The 13,016-nt window shown below is 42.1% G+C and overlaps 1 protein-coding gene across 1 annotated transcript in view; it reads left to right on the top strand.

Moving 5' to 3' along the window:
• The window catches only part of elp4 (elongator acetyltransferase complex subunit 4), a 54,337-nt gene extending 42,363 nt beyond the window's left edge, over positions 1–11,974 (top strand). Inside the window, exon 10 of the mRNA XM_003442311.5 lies at positions 9,899–11,974. Coding sequence (XP_003442359.1) covers positions 9,899–10,027 — 129 coding nt within the window. The 3' untranslated portion in view covers positions 10,028–11,974. The remainder of the gene's footprint in view (positions 1–9,898) is intronic.
• Positions 11,975–13,016: the final 1,042 nt, after the last annotated feature.

Genomic DNA, 13,016 nt, shown 5'->3' with positions numbered 1-13,016 from the left:
GCCAACAGTCTACCCAGGAAGCACCTTACCTAGCTGTGGCTAAATTTACACAACCACCTGCCCACAGGGAGGGAACTAGAGAGGAGAGCAGAGGTGGAGGTGGAGTGGCGATGGAGGGCAAACGGGGGAGAGAGAAGGAGGGGGGAGGGACTGAAGTATGTTGGTGTGCCAGAGAAATTCAATTCAAAATATGTTTACGTAGTTACTTTAAGTGCTATTTGTTGTTTTAATTTACCTCAGATGGGAGATATTTTCCAGTTTATCGTCTGTTGTAAAGGAAAAAACTTATTCCTCCTGTACTGTGTTATTACCCCCCCCCCCCCCCCCCCCCTTTTTTTTTTAAACGATCGGCCTGGTGGTGTGCCCGTTTTACAAGCACTCTTTAGCTCCATTAGCTCACCATTTGTGCTAGAGACAAAATTCAAACAGGTTTGGAAAGAAGAGAAGACGCGATTTACGGGAATATTCTGTGATTTTCTGTAGCACAAAGCATTCACGAGGTACTGCTGTCTGAAAGTAGACAGAAATATCAGCTGTGCCTAGATTTTACCATGTGAGCTTTACATTACTTTACATTATGTCCTCAACCATTCTGGGCTTAAAGAGAAACTTCAAATAATTTCTGAAAAAAATTAATATTTTGGAATTTTACAGCCAAAATTACAAAATAAATCCAGACGGCCTGTTTGATACTAGGGTGATAAAGAGCTAAGGTTATCCTTAGCACCCTAAAAAAAGGTGAAAAATTATGTTTTCAACCAACATGTCTGTGGTCTGCAGTAACACCAGTTTTTACTTCATACAGATGTGTTTTAGTTTCCTTGCCCACAAGTCTTCTAAGGTCACCACGGGTCAGAGTCATTGAGAACGAAGCTCCATGCTAACGTCCATGTGGCTGACTTCAAAAAATTATAATGAGAACGACTACTCGTCTATAATGGCTATATGTGGTGGTAGATGTTGGAGCTGTGTTCTATTGGATATATAGTGTTCAGCTATTACTACCAATACTACAAGAGCTGTTTTGGTTTTGTGCTCAAAGTAGCTACCAAACAGATTGTTACTGTAAATTCAGTAAATAAATGAGATGTCAGCATGTGATAAAGTATCTTTCAGCTTATTTACGCATGATTATGATTGTTTTATGAATAGGCAAAAGTCTTAACCACTTAAACCATATTTATGCTTTTTATAAATTTACTGAAAGCCTGCTTATATTGAAGCTCCCAAGATGGACAGTCGAATAGAATGGTAACAATTCTAGATGCTCCCCAATGGCAGAGTTCAGGCTGATTGCCTGTAGGCTGATGTGGAGTGAATGGCCTTAGAGGCTCTAGGCTGGTCGATGTGTGGCCCGGCTGGTCCAAGTCAGCAGTAATGACTGGCTTTGGCCAGCATGCCTGTTAGTGTGAATGGGGTTACTCTGGGCAACACCTTTTCAGCTGGGTCCTATGAAGTCCCCAGTATGGTGGTCTTTGTCCACAGAAGGGCTGTCCTCTCAGCAAAAAGGGCTTCTTTTTTGTGAGGACTATCAACTGGTGATGGATTATACCCACCCTTCTTTATTCATCCGGGCAGAGTAACAGAGACAGATGCGAGTGAGCATGTATGTCTTAGGTATATGCAGATACGTATGTAATGTCACACTCAGCATAAAAAGCATTACATGTGTAGATGTATAGTTTTCTTTGGTTAACCTGACGTGATCCCCACAGTTTGTTTTTCGTCAGATTCTCTTTTCCTGAATTTCTTTCTTCCTCCTTAGCTTCAACCATCTTTTGCTGAATCTTAGCTGTTTAACTGCTGCTTGGCTCCAAAAGATTTAGCAGGTGAACTTCATGGCAGAAACCTGCAATTGGAGAGGCTGTTCGGCTCCAGTGTAAAGAATTGGCCCATAATTCTTATACACAGCTGTGCCTTTGTTTACGAGTGTATATGCTGCCGTTTTCAGTTGCAGACACGCTTAACCAGAGTGCTGGTGTCATGTGCGTCTCGTGCCTTACTTTGCATCAATGGTATGTGCAACCTGTTAGTAAGAGAGGTAAGAGCGGGTTAAGTTTGTAAACTTGTAGTTTTAATATCGTCACGTGCAGCACTAAAGACGTTTTAAATGGCCGATGATATATTGTCGTGTTCTCCTTTTATTTTGGTTTTGCCTTCAGTTCTGGTCTTTTACTTGCACACTAGACTTTGTCTGTGAGAGTCATTACCCCACACCCCTCCCGAGGGGTCAGCCACTTACCCAGGCTGACACAGTAACCTCCAGACGACCTTTCGCTTTGCCAAATGTTATGCCTGTAAACTGCGTGAACTCTTATCACAGTAAATGATGAAAGAAAGAACAAGACTTGTTAGTGGGAGCTGAAGCCGGGTTTAGGTAACCCTAGATGTACAATTCTGCTTTGTGCACTCATGTTGTAAGTACCTCTGTGTGACACATGCATAGGAAAGTAGCCGTGCGTGTCTGTCTGTCTGTTTTTGTACACGAGTGTGCGCACTTGTAGACTGAGTGCAGCACCGAAAAATACATGAATAATAGATGACAAAATATCTGTGGAAATGTTCTGGGTTTTATTTTTTTATTTTTTTCAAATTTGTATTTATTTATTTTTTGGGTTACTGAAACAGTGACAGAAGAGTTCGTGAAAGGGTAGTACAATTTTTGAAGTAACGAAACAGTTCATAGCGCTTTATAAAACATGCAGCTTTAGTGCATATCGAGTCATTAAAATATAGCATACTATTAGTGAGATTTAGCATTGTTAGCAGGATAGTTTTGCTATCTTCGGACAGAGTCTGTTCCCCACTGTTGCTAGTATTTATGCAAAGCTATGATGACTGGTGCTTCCTCCAGACTCACCAGAGATGAGACATATGAATTGTTTCAGTGCTCCAATCACCTCTGCAAGTAAAAAAAAATCTAAATCTCGATTATTTCTTTACATTGTTACTTCTGTTATTCTTCTGATTTAAAATATAAACAGATTTGATATACACTTGCACCCGACTTCATTAGGTAGAAGTCCTCATCTCATCTTTTTGAACACAAATATTTCATCAGTCAATCATATGGCACCAACTCAGTGCATTTACACATAAGAACAGGATCAAAATAACCTAATGAAGTTTAAGGGACATTGAGTGTGGTTTAGTATTTGCTGCCTGACTTGCTGGTCTGAGTTTTTCAGAAACTGCTGATCCACCGGGATTTTTCCACACAACCTCTCTAGAGTTTACAGAAAATGGTCCAAACCACCCCCAAAATATCTAGTGAGTAGCAGTTGTCTGACTCAAAATACCTTATTGATGCCATAGGTCAGAGGACTGACTCCCTTGAGCTGGTAAGAATACAGAAGTAAACCAAATAATCATTCAGAAGAGCATCTCTGAGCACACCACTTATCGAACCCTGAAGCAGATGGGTTACAGCGGCAAGAGACCTCACTGAGTATCACTCCTGGCAGCTAAGAACTGAAACTGAGGCTACAATTTGCATGAGCACACCTCAGAAGAAAATCATCGCCTGGTCTGATGAGTCTTGATTTCTGCTGTGACATTCGGATGAGAATTTGGCCTAAACACAAGATCATGGATCTGTTTTGCCTTGTATCACAATTCATGCTGCTGGAGGAGGTTTAATGGTGTGGGAGATATTTTTTGACTCACTTTGAGCTGCTTAGTACCAATTGCACATCATTTAAATGCATAGCATAACTGAGTATTATTGCTGACCATGTCCGTCCCTGTATCACCACAGTATATCCATCTTCTAGTGTCTGCTTCCAGCAGGTTTTTCTTGAATATGACAATTAGTTCACTGTAGTCAAATGGCCTCCACAGTCACCAGATGTCAATCCAACAGAGCACCAGCTGTGTAGTGCTGTCATGTCATTATTTACCAAAATCTCTCAGAAATGTTTCCAGCACCTTGCTGAATCTCTGCCACAAAGAATTGAGGTAGTTGTGATGGTAAACGGGTTCAGCTAGCTAGGTGTACCTAACAAAGTGGCCAGTGTGTGCATATTGGAAGTAAAATTTAAAGTAAACTTGATTTGTAGCCCCCCCCCCCAAAAAAAAAAAACAGGGAGAAATGATACACTTCACCTGTAAACACCAATAGTTGGTAAATCATTGTCAGCTTAAATCTTGTTGTTATAGCTCTGCTTTTCTTTCTTTTTTCTTTCTAAGTCATTCTAAATTCCCAAAAGTGTGATTGTTAAAGCATTAGCAGACATTAGACAACCTGCTCTTACTGAAGTTGCCAGTGAGGTTTTAGCTTGAGGATGCCAATATCAGAGTCACAGTTTGAGGGGTAAAATGTGTGTTTGAAGGATGGAGGGCACAAGAGGTCCCCCAGATATGCTGTCATAACCCATGCAACCGCACTTTTTGCTATGGGCCTATTGGTAGTGAAAGCAGCACTTAGATATGTTTGTACTCTTCGCCCTCTATCCCTCTCCCTTTCTCCCCAGGCGCCATGTCACTCCAGGGGAAATCCAGCACTCTCTGGCTATGCCCAAGTTCATAACACCAACTAACCCCCCTCTTTTCACTATCCACCATCACAAGGGTCAATGTGCCCTCACCCTACAATGCCCACGGTCTTTACCACTGCCCTCCAAAGAGAAACAAAACTGAACTGAAAAGAGACAAAATGGCCCCACGCCGCTTCTCCTGTCAAAGCTCTTGACAGGCCCAAGCAGAGGACCCCAGAGGAGGGTTTAGTTGAAGATGATGACGACAGATATAACAAGTTGTTGTGTTACAGCACAGTTACACTTTGGCCCTTGTTTGTCCATTTAGTTATTCAGAATCATCACGGAGCTAACTGATTCCCATGCATGTCATGTTTAGTAACATGACAGATACAATCAAATGCTGCTTTTTATCAGTCTGTGGAGCGTGAAGGGTAAGTGAGGAGTTAGCTATTCAAGAGAACAAGAATAAACATTCCATTAGGTATTAAAAAAAACTTGAAATATTGTCAGCTAATCAATTTCCTGTTTGGACATGCTCACTTTTAATGAAATTCAGTCAGTTATTAGTCCCTTCCCCTTTTTCCAGTGTTAGGGAATATAATTACATTCAAAATGCTTACTCATCCTTCTGCCTGCCTGCTGCCTACTCTGTCAGATGCATTAGGCCATGAAGCGGAATAGATGAGGAGCCTGTGTCTGTATCTGTCTATCTGTCAGTCCTCCTGACTGTCTATATGCCTGACTTTTAGATTATCCCGGATCATGCAGCAGGTGACATGGTGAGCAGGTGACCATCACCCAATTACCAAAGAGAAACTTGAGAAAGCTCCAGTGTAGTTTGCGTTTGTTTCTTTCTTCTCTTGTCTCCTGAAAAAGGAAAAGGAAAAAGCTTTATCAGGTAGCATGCATCTGGAAAATGCATCTTTCCTTTCATGCATATTTTTTGCTAGTATTCAAATGACGTTGAAGGTTAAATAAATTACAGTAAACTAAGTTATTACCAAAAAGCCCTAAAAGGGCTGCAGAATAAATTCCAAAATATTCTAAAAGTGATTAATAATGTCAAGTTTATTTTACAAAATGAAAGGATGAGAAAAAATTTTTACTTAAAAATTTCAAAAGTCTAAGGGAGAAAGACTTTGCTAGTCAACAGGTTATTCTTAGGGCAAGGCCAGGGATTGTGTTACGCTCTTTGTTACCACAAAAGAAGAGAAAGGTAGAGCTTCTTCTCAGCTTTTGTTAGGTGCAGGTGGGCTAGAATTTCCAAAGTGATTGGCATGAAGGATTTATGCCGGGTTGTTTCTGCATTTTTTTTCTGGGAAGGTGGCGGAAGTATTCTCCGAAATTGCCAGGGTAAATGTGCTCATAGTTTACTTGTCGAATAGAAAGGTTCATCACCTCATTATGTGGGTTTTTGGTGTGCTAAAGCCAATACTAGTTCCTATAGATACAGCAAATGATTTCCCACACAATGCTGTGAAACTTTAGAGTTGCGAGGGATTACGGTGCTGGCAGGCGATTTACCTTGGTTTAGTCACTGAACAGACCAGCAAGTCTACCAGTTTCAGCCGTGAAACAGTCTGCTGCCATTTTGACCCTTGGCTGGTTGTAGAAATGGGGATGGAAATGGAAGACATTGACCTGGTGTCATGGACAGATGTACACGTTAGTTTACAGTGGCTGCACTGCAGCTGTGCCGCTCAAGGAAATGGAATTGGCAAAAGGTATCACCTCTAATGTGACCGGAGTCTATGAATACTGGACCTAGAGCTATATATTAAAAATACATTTTGTTGAATTGTTCTGCATTAATAAAATGACCGAAGCTTATCTTATCGGTAACAGCATGCACCCAGATTTCAGTCACTTTTTCTTCCCTGCGATTGTAATGACTTCAATGTAGAGATGCAATTTTCAGTTTTATGTAATTTCAGTGAAATGACCGAGCTTACAAAATGCTGTCGGCATTACAGCATTGATTGATTAAGTAGGTGTTTATGGTAAATATCTTGTCACTTCCTTAAACATATTCCTGTGCCAGCTAATCTGATTGGAACAGCCAGACCGGTCATCATGTGTTCTAACAAGGTGTTGGGTTTCCCATCGTCCTAAGCTGTACAGTGACACGGGCCATTTGAAAGTGTGGCTAAAACTCTATGGAAGAAATGACTCGTTAAATTAGCACCTAATACTCCAGTCATTAGCAAGCCGTTACCACCACTGGAATGCCTTTGATGGCGCTGCTTTGTGTGAGTAGGTCCCTTGTAAGCTCCACTTGGAAAAATCTCTCCATTTAGATGTTGGAATATTACACAACTACTTCGCATTGTAATGCACACAACCAAAACAAAAGAAGATGCCCAAAACAGTGATTTGGTGTCTTCTCTGACCCTTAAACCACTGATGTCATATCCACAAATAAAACTACAGAGAGTGGAAATGACCGGGCAGCATAAAACGCCGTATTCTCTGAGAAACAGGTCTTTGGGGTCTTTGGTAAGCTGAAGGGAATTGTCCATTGTGGGGTGATATTAGTAACCCTCTTAGGCAAAGCTAGTCTGTGGGCCGACCCCGAGGGCTCATTTCAAGTGCTTAGCGCTCGTTTGGAGCTTTGTCACCCCTCGCCCTGTTGCCAGCATGGCCCCATCCCCTCTGGCTGTGGTGGCGGAGCTGTACCACAGACCTTTACCCCTGTCCGCCACCAGGGAGGGGGAACACTGACATCACAGCTCTAAGACACACACTCACGCACACACACACACATAATTGCACTGACATTGTAGCACACATCCATTTTCACATTGCCCCCTTCCACCACTGCGCCACAGCCAATGGTCTATTTTCCCGCCGTCCACTCCCTTCCAACACCCACCCCCCACCACTCGCCCCCTTCTTATGTTTTTCCTCTTTCTCCACCCTCGCGAAGGTTGCCAGGCAGCAAAGAAAGACTTCACACACACATACACCCCACTATGCCTCTGAGGGTTATCCGGATGTCCTTGTTTACATCATGGAGTGTGCAGGTCGTAGGGAAGCAGATTCAGAGCCTCCCTGACTATGTCTCTCGAAGTCCTACACTGACCTCCATTCATTTGTTGTCAATGTGAAATGCTCAGGGCAGTAGTGCATTTGCTGCAAACATTGCTACAATAATGTACTGTACTTACAATGCTTAGTGTCAATTTCAAAGGTAAATTCAAAATTACTGAAAATATTAATCTTTGATTGTCTTCATGCATTTAGCTGCGGTTAGGATTACTTCATTTGGTATAGAAGAAAGTTTTTTGGCCCTGATAACAGTTATCAGCTCTTATATTGGCTGTCAGTGATGTGTGTGGTGGTTGCTGGCTGTTACTAGGCTGTCTTTTCCCTGTGTGTCAAACCAATCGATTGGTTTGTTTGCTCCTCCCTCCAACTTTGATGTTACCATTGATTGTTCTCATCTGCCCCTGAACTCAAAGGTTAGAGGAGCTGAGCTGCACTTCTGAATTGCTTTGACCTTCGCTCTGCACATGCTCAGTGGGTTCACAGAGCCCAGAGCCAAACAGACATGGTGTAGCCAGGCCCGTGGGTGCGTGACAGCCAGACAACGGTGTGATGTCTTTTTTTTCCCCCTTTAACTCACCCACTGAGGATGATGTATATGTGATTGATTTTTCTCCTACCTCTCTCTCTAACATGTTTCCGCTGCAGTGCGCTAAGCAGGACTGAGTCCAGGCTTGATCAATGCATTGTTTTTCTTTTTCAATCACACTCGAGTGAGCTGAAGACACGAAAGGTTACACAGGTGAGGTTTGGCAGGGTATGGAAGCAAAGCAGCGCTTCTGGAGGCCCCCTCAAGGCCGGTGTATGAGTTTGCCTGGGATGTTTGTGTGTGCGTGCGTGCATGTGTATGGGAAAGAAAATGAGTGAAAGAAAGACTAACATGCAGAGAGAAGTTGAACAGATTCATGTTTTTCTAACAACTTCATCTTCTGGTCTCACCAGTCTTAGTTCATGCTTATTATGTGCCTCATGTTTGTTCTTCACTGGGAATCATTTTCCTTGCCTCTATGTAACCTTAGCTTTACCATCTCACATTAAATTACAGGTCCTTCACAAGTGTCTCAGTTCTCACCTTCCCTTAGATAATCTGCAGGAAGACTACTCTTCTTTCCTCTGTTTGCCTCACAAATGGTTTTCTGAAACACACAAAGGCAATATGCTCAACAACTTGAGCTGTCAGCCACAGGAGCAGGAAGAGAAGGCTTCATATCAGACACGAAGATCAGTCATTTAAAACACACTCAGGTGTTTCAGCACTCTAAAAAAATAAAGGCTGGAAGTCATCTACCCTGAAGGGGTAAAGAGTGCGGCGTTATTCTGATTATCTCTAAGTAATGACGCTCTTAAACCCCGTACCCAAACACCTAGTCATTAGGAAAAAGATAAGTATCTGTGGGAGTGGAAAGGCTCTGCTAAAGCTGGATGTCTGGAGGGGAAGGACGTGGCGGGCAGGGAAGGTTTACAGGGTTGAGGTGGGCTAGGTGTGGGAGTGCAGGCTTTGGCCAGTGGGTTTCAGATGTCATGGCAGATTCTTTCAGGGGGAAATTATAGGGTTTAACTTTTCTTGTACCCAGAATGGCAGTATTCTGATTTAACTTCCTCAATAGACACTTGGGCAACAAGCCACTCAGCACCATTGTCAGGGCCACACTTGACTCCGGAGATACTTCACCTCCTCTCACGCTCTCAACAGCTCTTCAAGACTTTGTTCATGGAGGGCCGCCGACAGCCTTTCATGGCAGATCTAGAGAAAGCAGAGCAGGCAGTGAAACCCCTCTTAAGCTTTATAGCAGTAAGCATGTTGGTGTTTGGGGGGTTTACACGAGTGGCCCTTATTAACCTCTTAACGTCTTTGTGCTTTGAGTTGACACAGGGCTGCTCTGTAGATAAGCTTTACTGTAAAAGACTTTCTTGTAGACAACTGAGCACAATTTGTGTTACAGTAAAGCAGTCAGCGCTGCTGCACTGATGCAAACGCATCCATCCAGATTTTCCGGGCACAGTTGTGTTGGAACACACACTTTCTCTTACTTCATAAATGAGTGATTTTGTGTCCCATTCACAATTCTCCAAAACAACCCCAACACACACACACACACACACACACACACACATACATATATTCCCTGTGAGGTGTAACAGACCTAAAGCTCTTTGAAGCATTTAGCAACACGCTGGCAGGTTTACTCCATGCTGCCAGTGCTGAGGGGAGTGCTGAAGCATCTAATGCAATTTCAACCCAACATGGCTCTCTGCGAATAAGCATCACTGAAGAGTAACATCTACTGTATGCTGATCCACTGTAGTGCTTTCTTCTTGCACTGACGCTCTGCCCCCCTCCCTCTGTCCCTCTTCTCTCTCTCTGATTTGTGCAGAGACTGCATTTGCCTCCAGACTTGTCTGAGACAGTGAGTCGTGTGAGCAGGGGGGAGCTGGCAGGAGCAGCCGCGGTGGCGTCAGCCTGTGGCTCCGGCACTTCCGGCAACAAACACCTGGACTTCTAGAGCTCCCACACAGTCGCTATAGGCAACCAACACCTGGAATGCCGCGGCGTTGTCCTCTTCACTGCGGTGACCAGGTTGTTCCCTTGCCCACGTAATGTCAACATCTATAACCCTGCCAGCCATTACCACCTGCCAACTGACACAGCCAGGGGTGAAGATCTAAACATCCACAGTACCTCTTCTCATAACCGACACATTTCATCCTATATTTCACAGCTCTTCTTTTATTTACACTTAGTCTACATGCTTTTTGGTTTTGTTTTTTTCCTGACTCTGAAAGCTGATATTCACACATTCCACGCTGTCATTACGGACTCGTTTCACTTTTGTTGCTAGCAAACTTTTTTCTGTTTTTCCTGCAAGTTGCAGAAACATAGAAACACTGTGTTGTTTTGAAATGTAATGTAAAGGTAAATGGCTGGTAAGGTGATGATTACTTAACCTAAATAAAATACAAGCTGGGTGTTTTTTTTCAGGTTTGGTACATTTTGTAAGTTCTTTGTTGTTTTCTCTGCCTTTAGAGAATTTGTTTACAAGCAAAATGCAACCGTTAATTTTTTCGACAGACAGTCGAAGAAAATATTGAATAATTTAACTAATCCCTGGGCCTCTATCGACTCACTCCAGCATACAAGAGTCTATAAATACAGTTTATTTTGCAGGTTGGTCAAATTTTCTTATGTAAAAGTAAATAATAAACAATAAATATACAGAACATGGCACAAACTATATTGTCGGTTTTTACTTTACTGCAGTTCAGCACCAACTCTGAGGAGAAAATAGAGTGTGAGACTCTGTGTTGGGAGTGACTGATCTCTGGTCTGCCTGACTGGTTTCAGGTTTGGATAGGGATGCCTCCATCTGACCCTGAGACTGTGCCTGTGAGTGATGTATACCTCCAGTAAGCAGAGCAGAGCAGGAATGTGGGCAGAGGGTAGGAGAACTGAATTTGGGTGCAGGCTTCACACCTCATCAGGCATGTTTGCTGGATGAGCTGCTTTGCCATGACAAGCCCAAAAGAACAAATTAGGTCAAACGGTGACATGGAGAAACAGAGGAGAACAAAAAAATCAACATGAAAAATTAAATGTTTCATTTTTATTTTCCTCAGTCTGCTGTTGATGCCAGTTTGAATATTTTTGCTCGTAAAAACTGGCAGTATTGGTAACCATCTGCAACACTTGTCGGGAGAGGGTAGTGTTACCTGACGGATTCATACATGAGTGGAGCGCTCTTGTATCAGGTGTATTTTATGAGAGAGAACGAGTTTTCATACGCAGGTCACTTACGCATGTGAATGAAAGATAAAAACGCATTTTTTCGCAAGTTATTGTTGCTGATGAGCTGACATATTCAGGGTACAAATTAAAGGTAGATTAAAATAGAACAGACTCGTTTTGGCACGTGTTTATGTTCCCGTTTTACTAGCATGCAAGTTTGTTTTTTGTTGTTTTACATTATTTAGCCCAAGTTTCTATGTCAGCATGCTGATTCACTTTCTGTCTACTCAGTTCAGAAGCACTAGAGCTGATTGTTTTTTTAATTTATAAAATGTTTTGAATCAAATTTAGAATTTAGCATATAACTTATCATAGAGCGGATTTGTCAGCGTCCTCCCACAATGCAGCGGCTTATGATTAGCCAAGTGTTTGCCTGTTTTGTCACCTTTCTTCTGATTGATTCAGTTTTGTTGCTCAAAATGCAATGCAACGTTATTACTAGGTGTGTTACCAGTCTGTAAATGACTCTTATGTGAATAAAATCTGTATTACTGTCACATAAGATGAACATTCGATGCTGTAGGTACATTATGCAGCTCTTCCTGAAGTAGTGTGGAGGTTGCACATCTATATGTTTCTTAGCTAAAGCCAACTATTTGAATACAGTTGCTTTTACTTGGGTTTTATGGATTGTATTTGATCACATACTAGTAAAGAAATAAAAAGTAGGGTGTTTTCTTAACCACATTCAATATCTTTTTTCTGCATTAACTCTTTCTCTGAGAAGTTTAGTTTAAAGGCAGATTCCCCTTCAAATGTGTTGTTGTGTGTTGCTTTAGCGATGAGAACCAATTAAGCCATACTTGTCAAAAAAATATTACTCAAAGCTTATACTACTCTTTATTTGTTTTTTTTATAATGATGAGGGAGGCATGACTTCATGTTTGCTTCAAGCACACACTCACGCTGAGACGCTAAGTAGCCGGGCGTCAGCATTTGTTCACTTGCTGTGGGAATTCAGATTCAGATTTCTCCAGGTCAGAATTATTGTGTCTCATTAAAAATCATATCAAAAAGTAAAAAGTTCTCTGCAACTTTTACAGAAACTTCTATTGCCTGACTTTGTTCCGCACAAGAATTACATTTAAACCATTTTATCCCGAAGCTGTGTATTATTTAGACTTCCACTAATTGCAGTCTTTCTTGCATTTTGAATCTCTCTGTAATTATTAATGTTCCTCCTCTGTCTCGCCGCAGTCATCGAGTCTGCTCCGTCTTCCCCTCCTCGTGATCCCGAAACAGACTTCCTCCATTTGTGTGATAAACTGGATTAAATGAACAGAGAAATTGCTTTAGTCCAAGAAAAAAAAATCCTCTTAAAAATCTGATTAACCTCCAATCCTGCAAACTTCTAACTGAACTATTTAATATTGAGTGAGACATCTAGATGAAGTTGATCAATTTAGCAGGATGTTCGGAGCTGGTACATGCTGAGTGAATCTTACCTGACCTCACTCTCTCCTGGATAACTTTTCCTTTTAGATGGTTACTCTCGCGCTCTCTCTCTCTCCCCCTCCATACCCCTTTAAATCCATACACATACACACACAACCCACCCCCTGCTGAGGCAGCAAGTGAAGCAAAATAACTCACTCTGCCACACAATCGCTCCTCCACCTCGCTCTAGGCACTGACTGCTTTATTTCATGACTTTTTTCCCCCCTTTCTCTTCTCTGCTCCCTCCTTTTCCTCATTGGTCTCGTCATTGG

Source organism: Oreochromis niloticus, linkage group LG1, assembly GCF_001858045.2.
Source record: "Oreochromis niloticus isolate F11D_XX linkage group LG1, O_niloticus_UMD_NMBU, whole genome shotgun sequence".
In the NCBI taxonomy this organism is placed as follows: Eukaryota; Metazoa; Chordata; class Actinopteri; order Cichliformes; family Cichlidae; genus Oreochromis; species Oreochromis niloticus.
The sequence above is the reverse complement of the archived record's forward strand: the minus strand, read 5'-3'. Positions and strand labels throughout refer to the sequence as shown.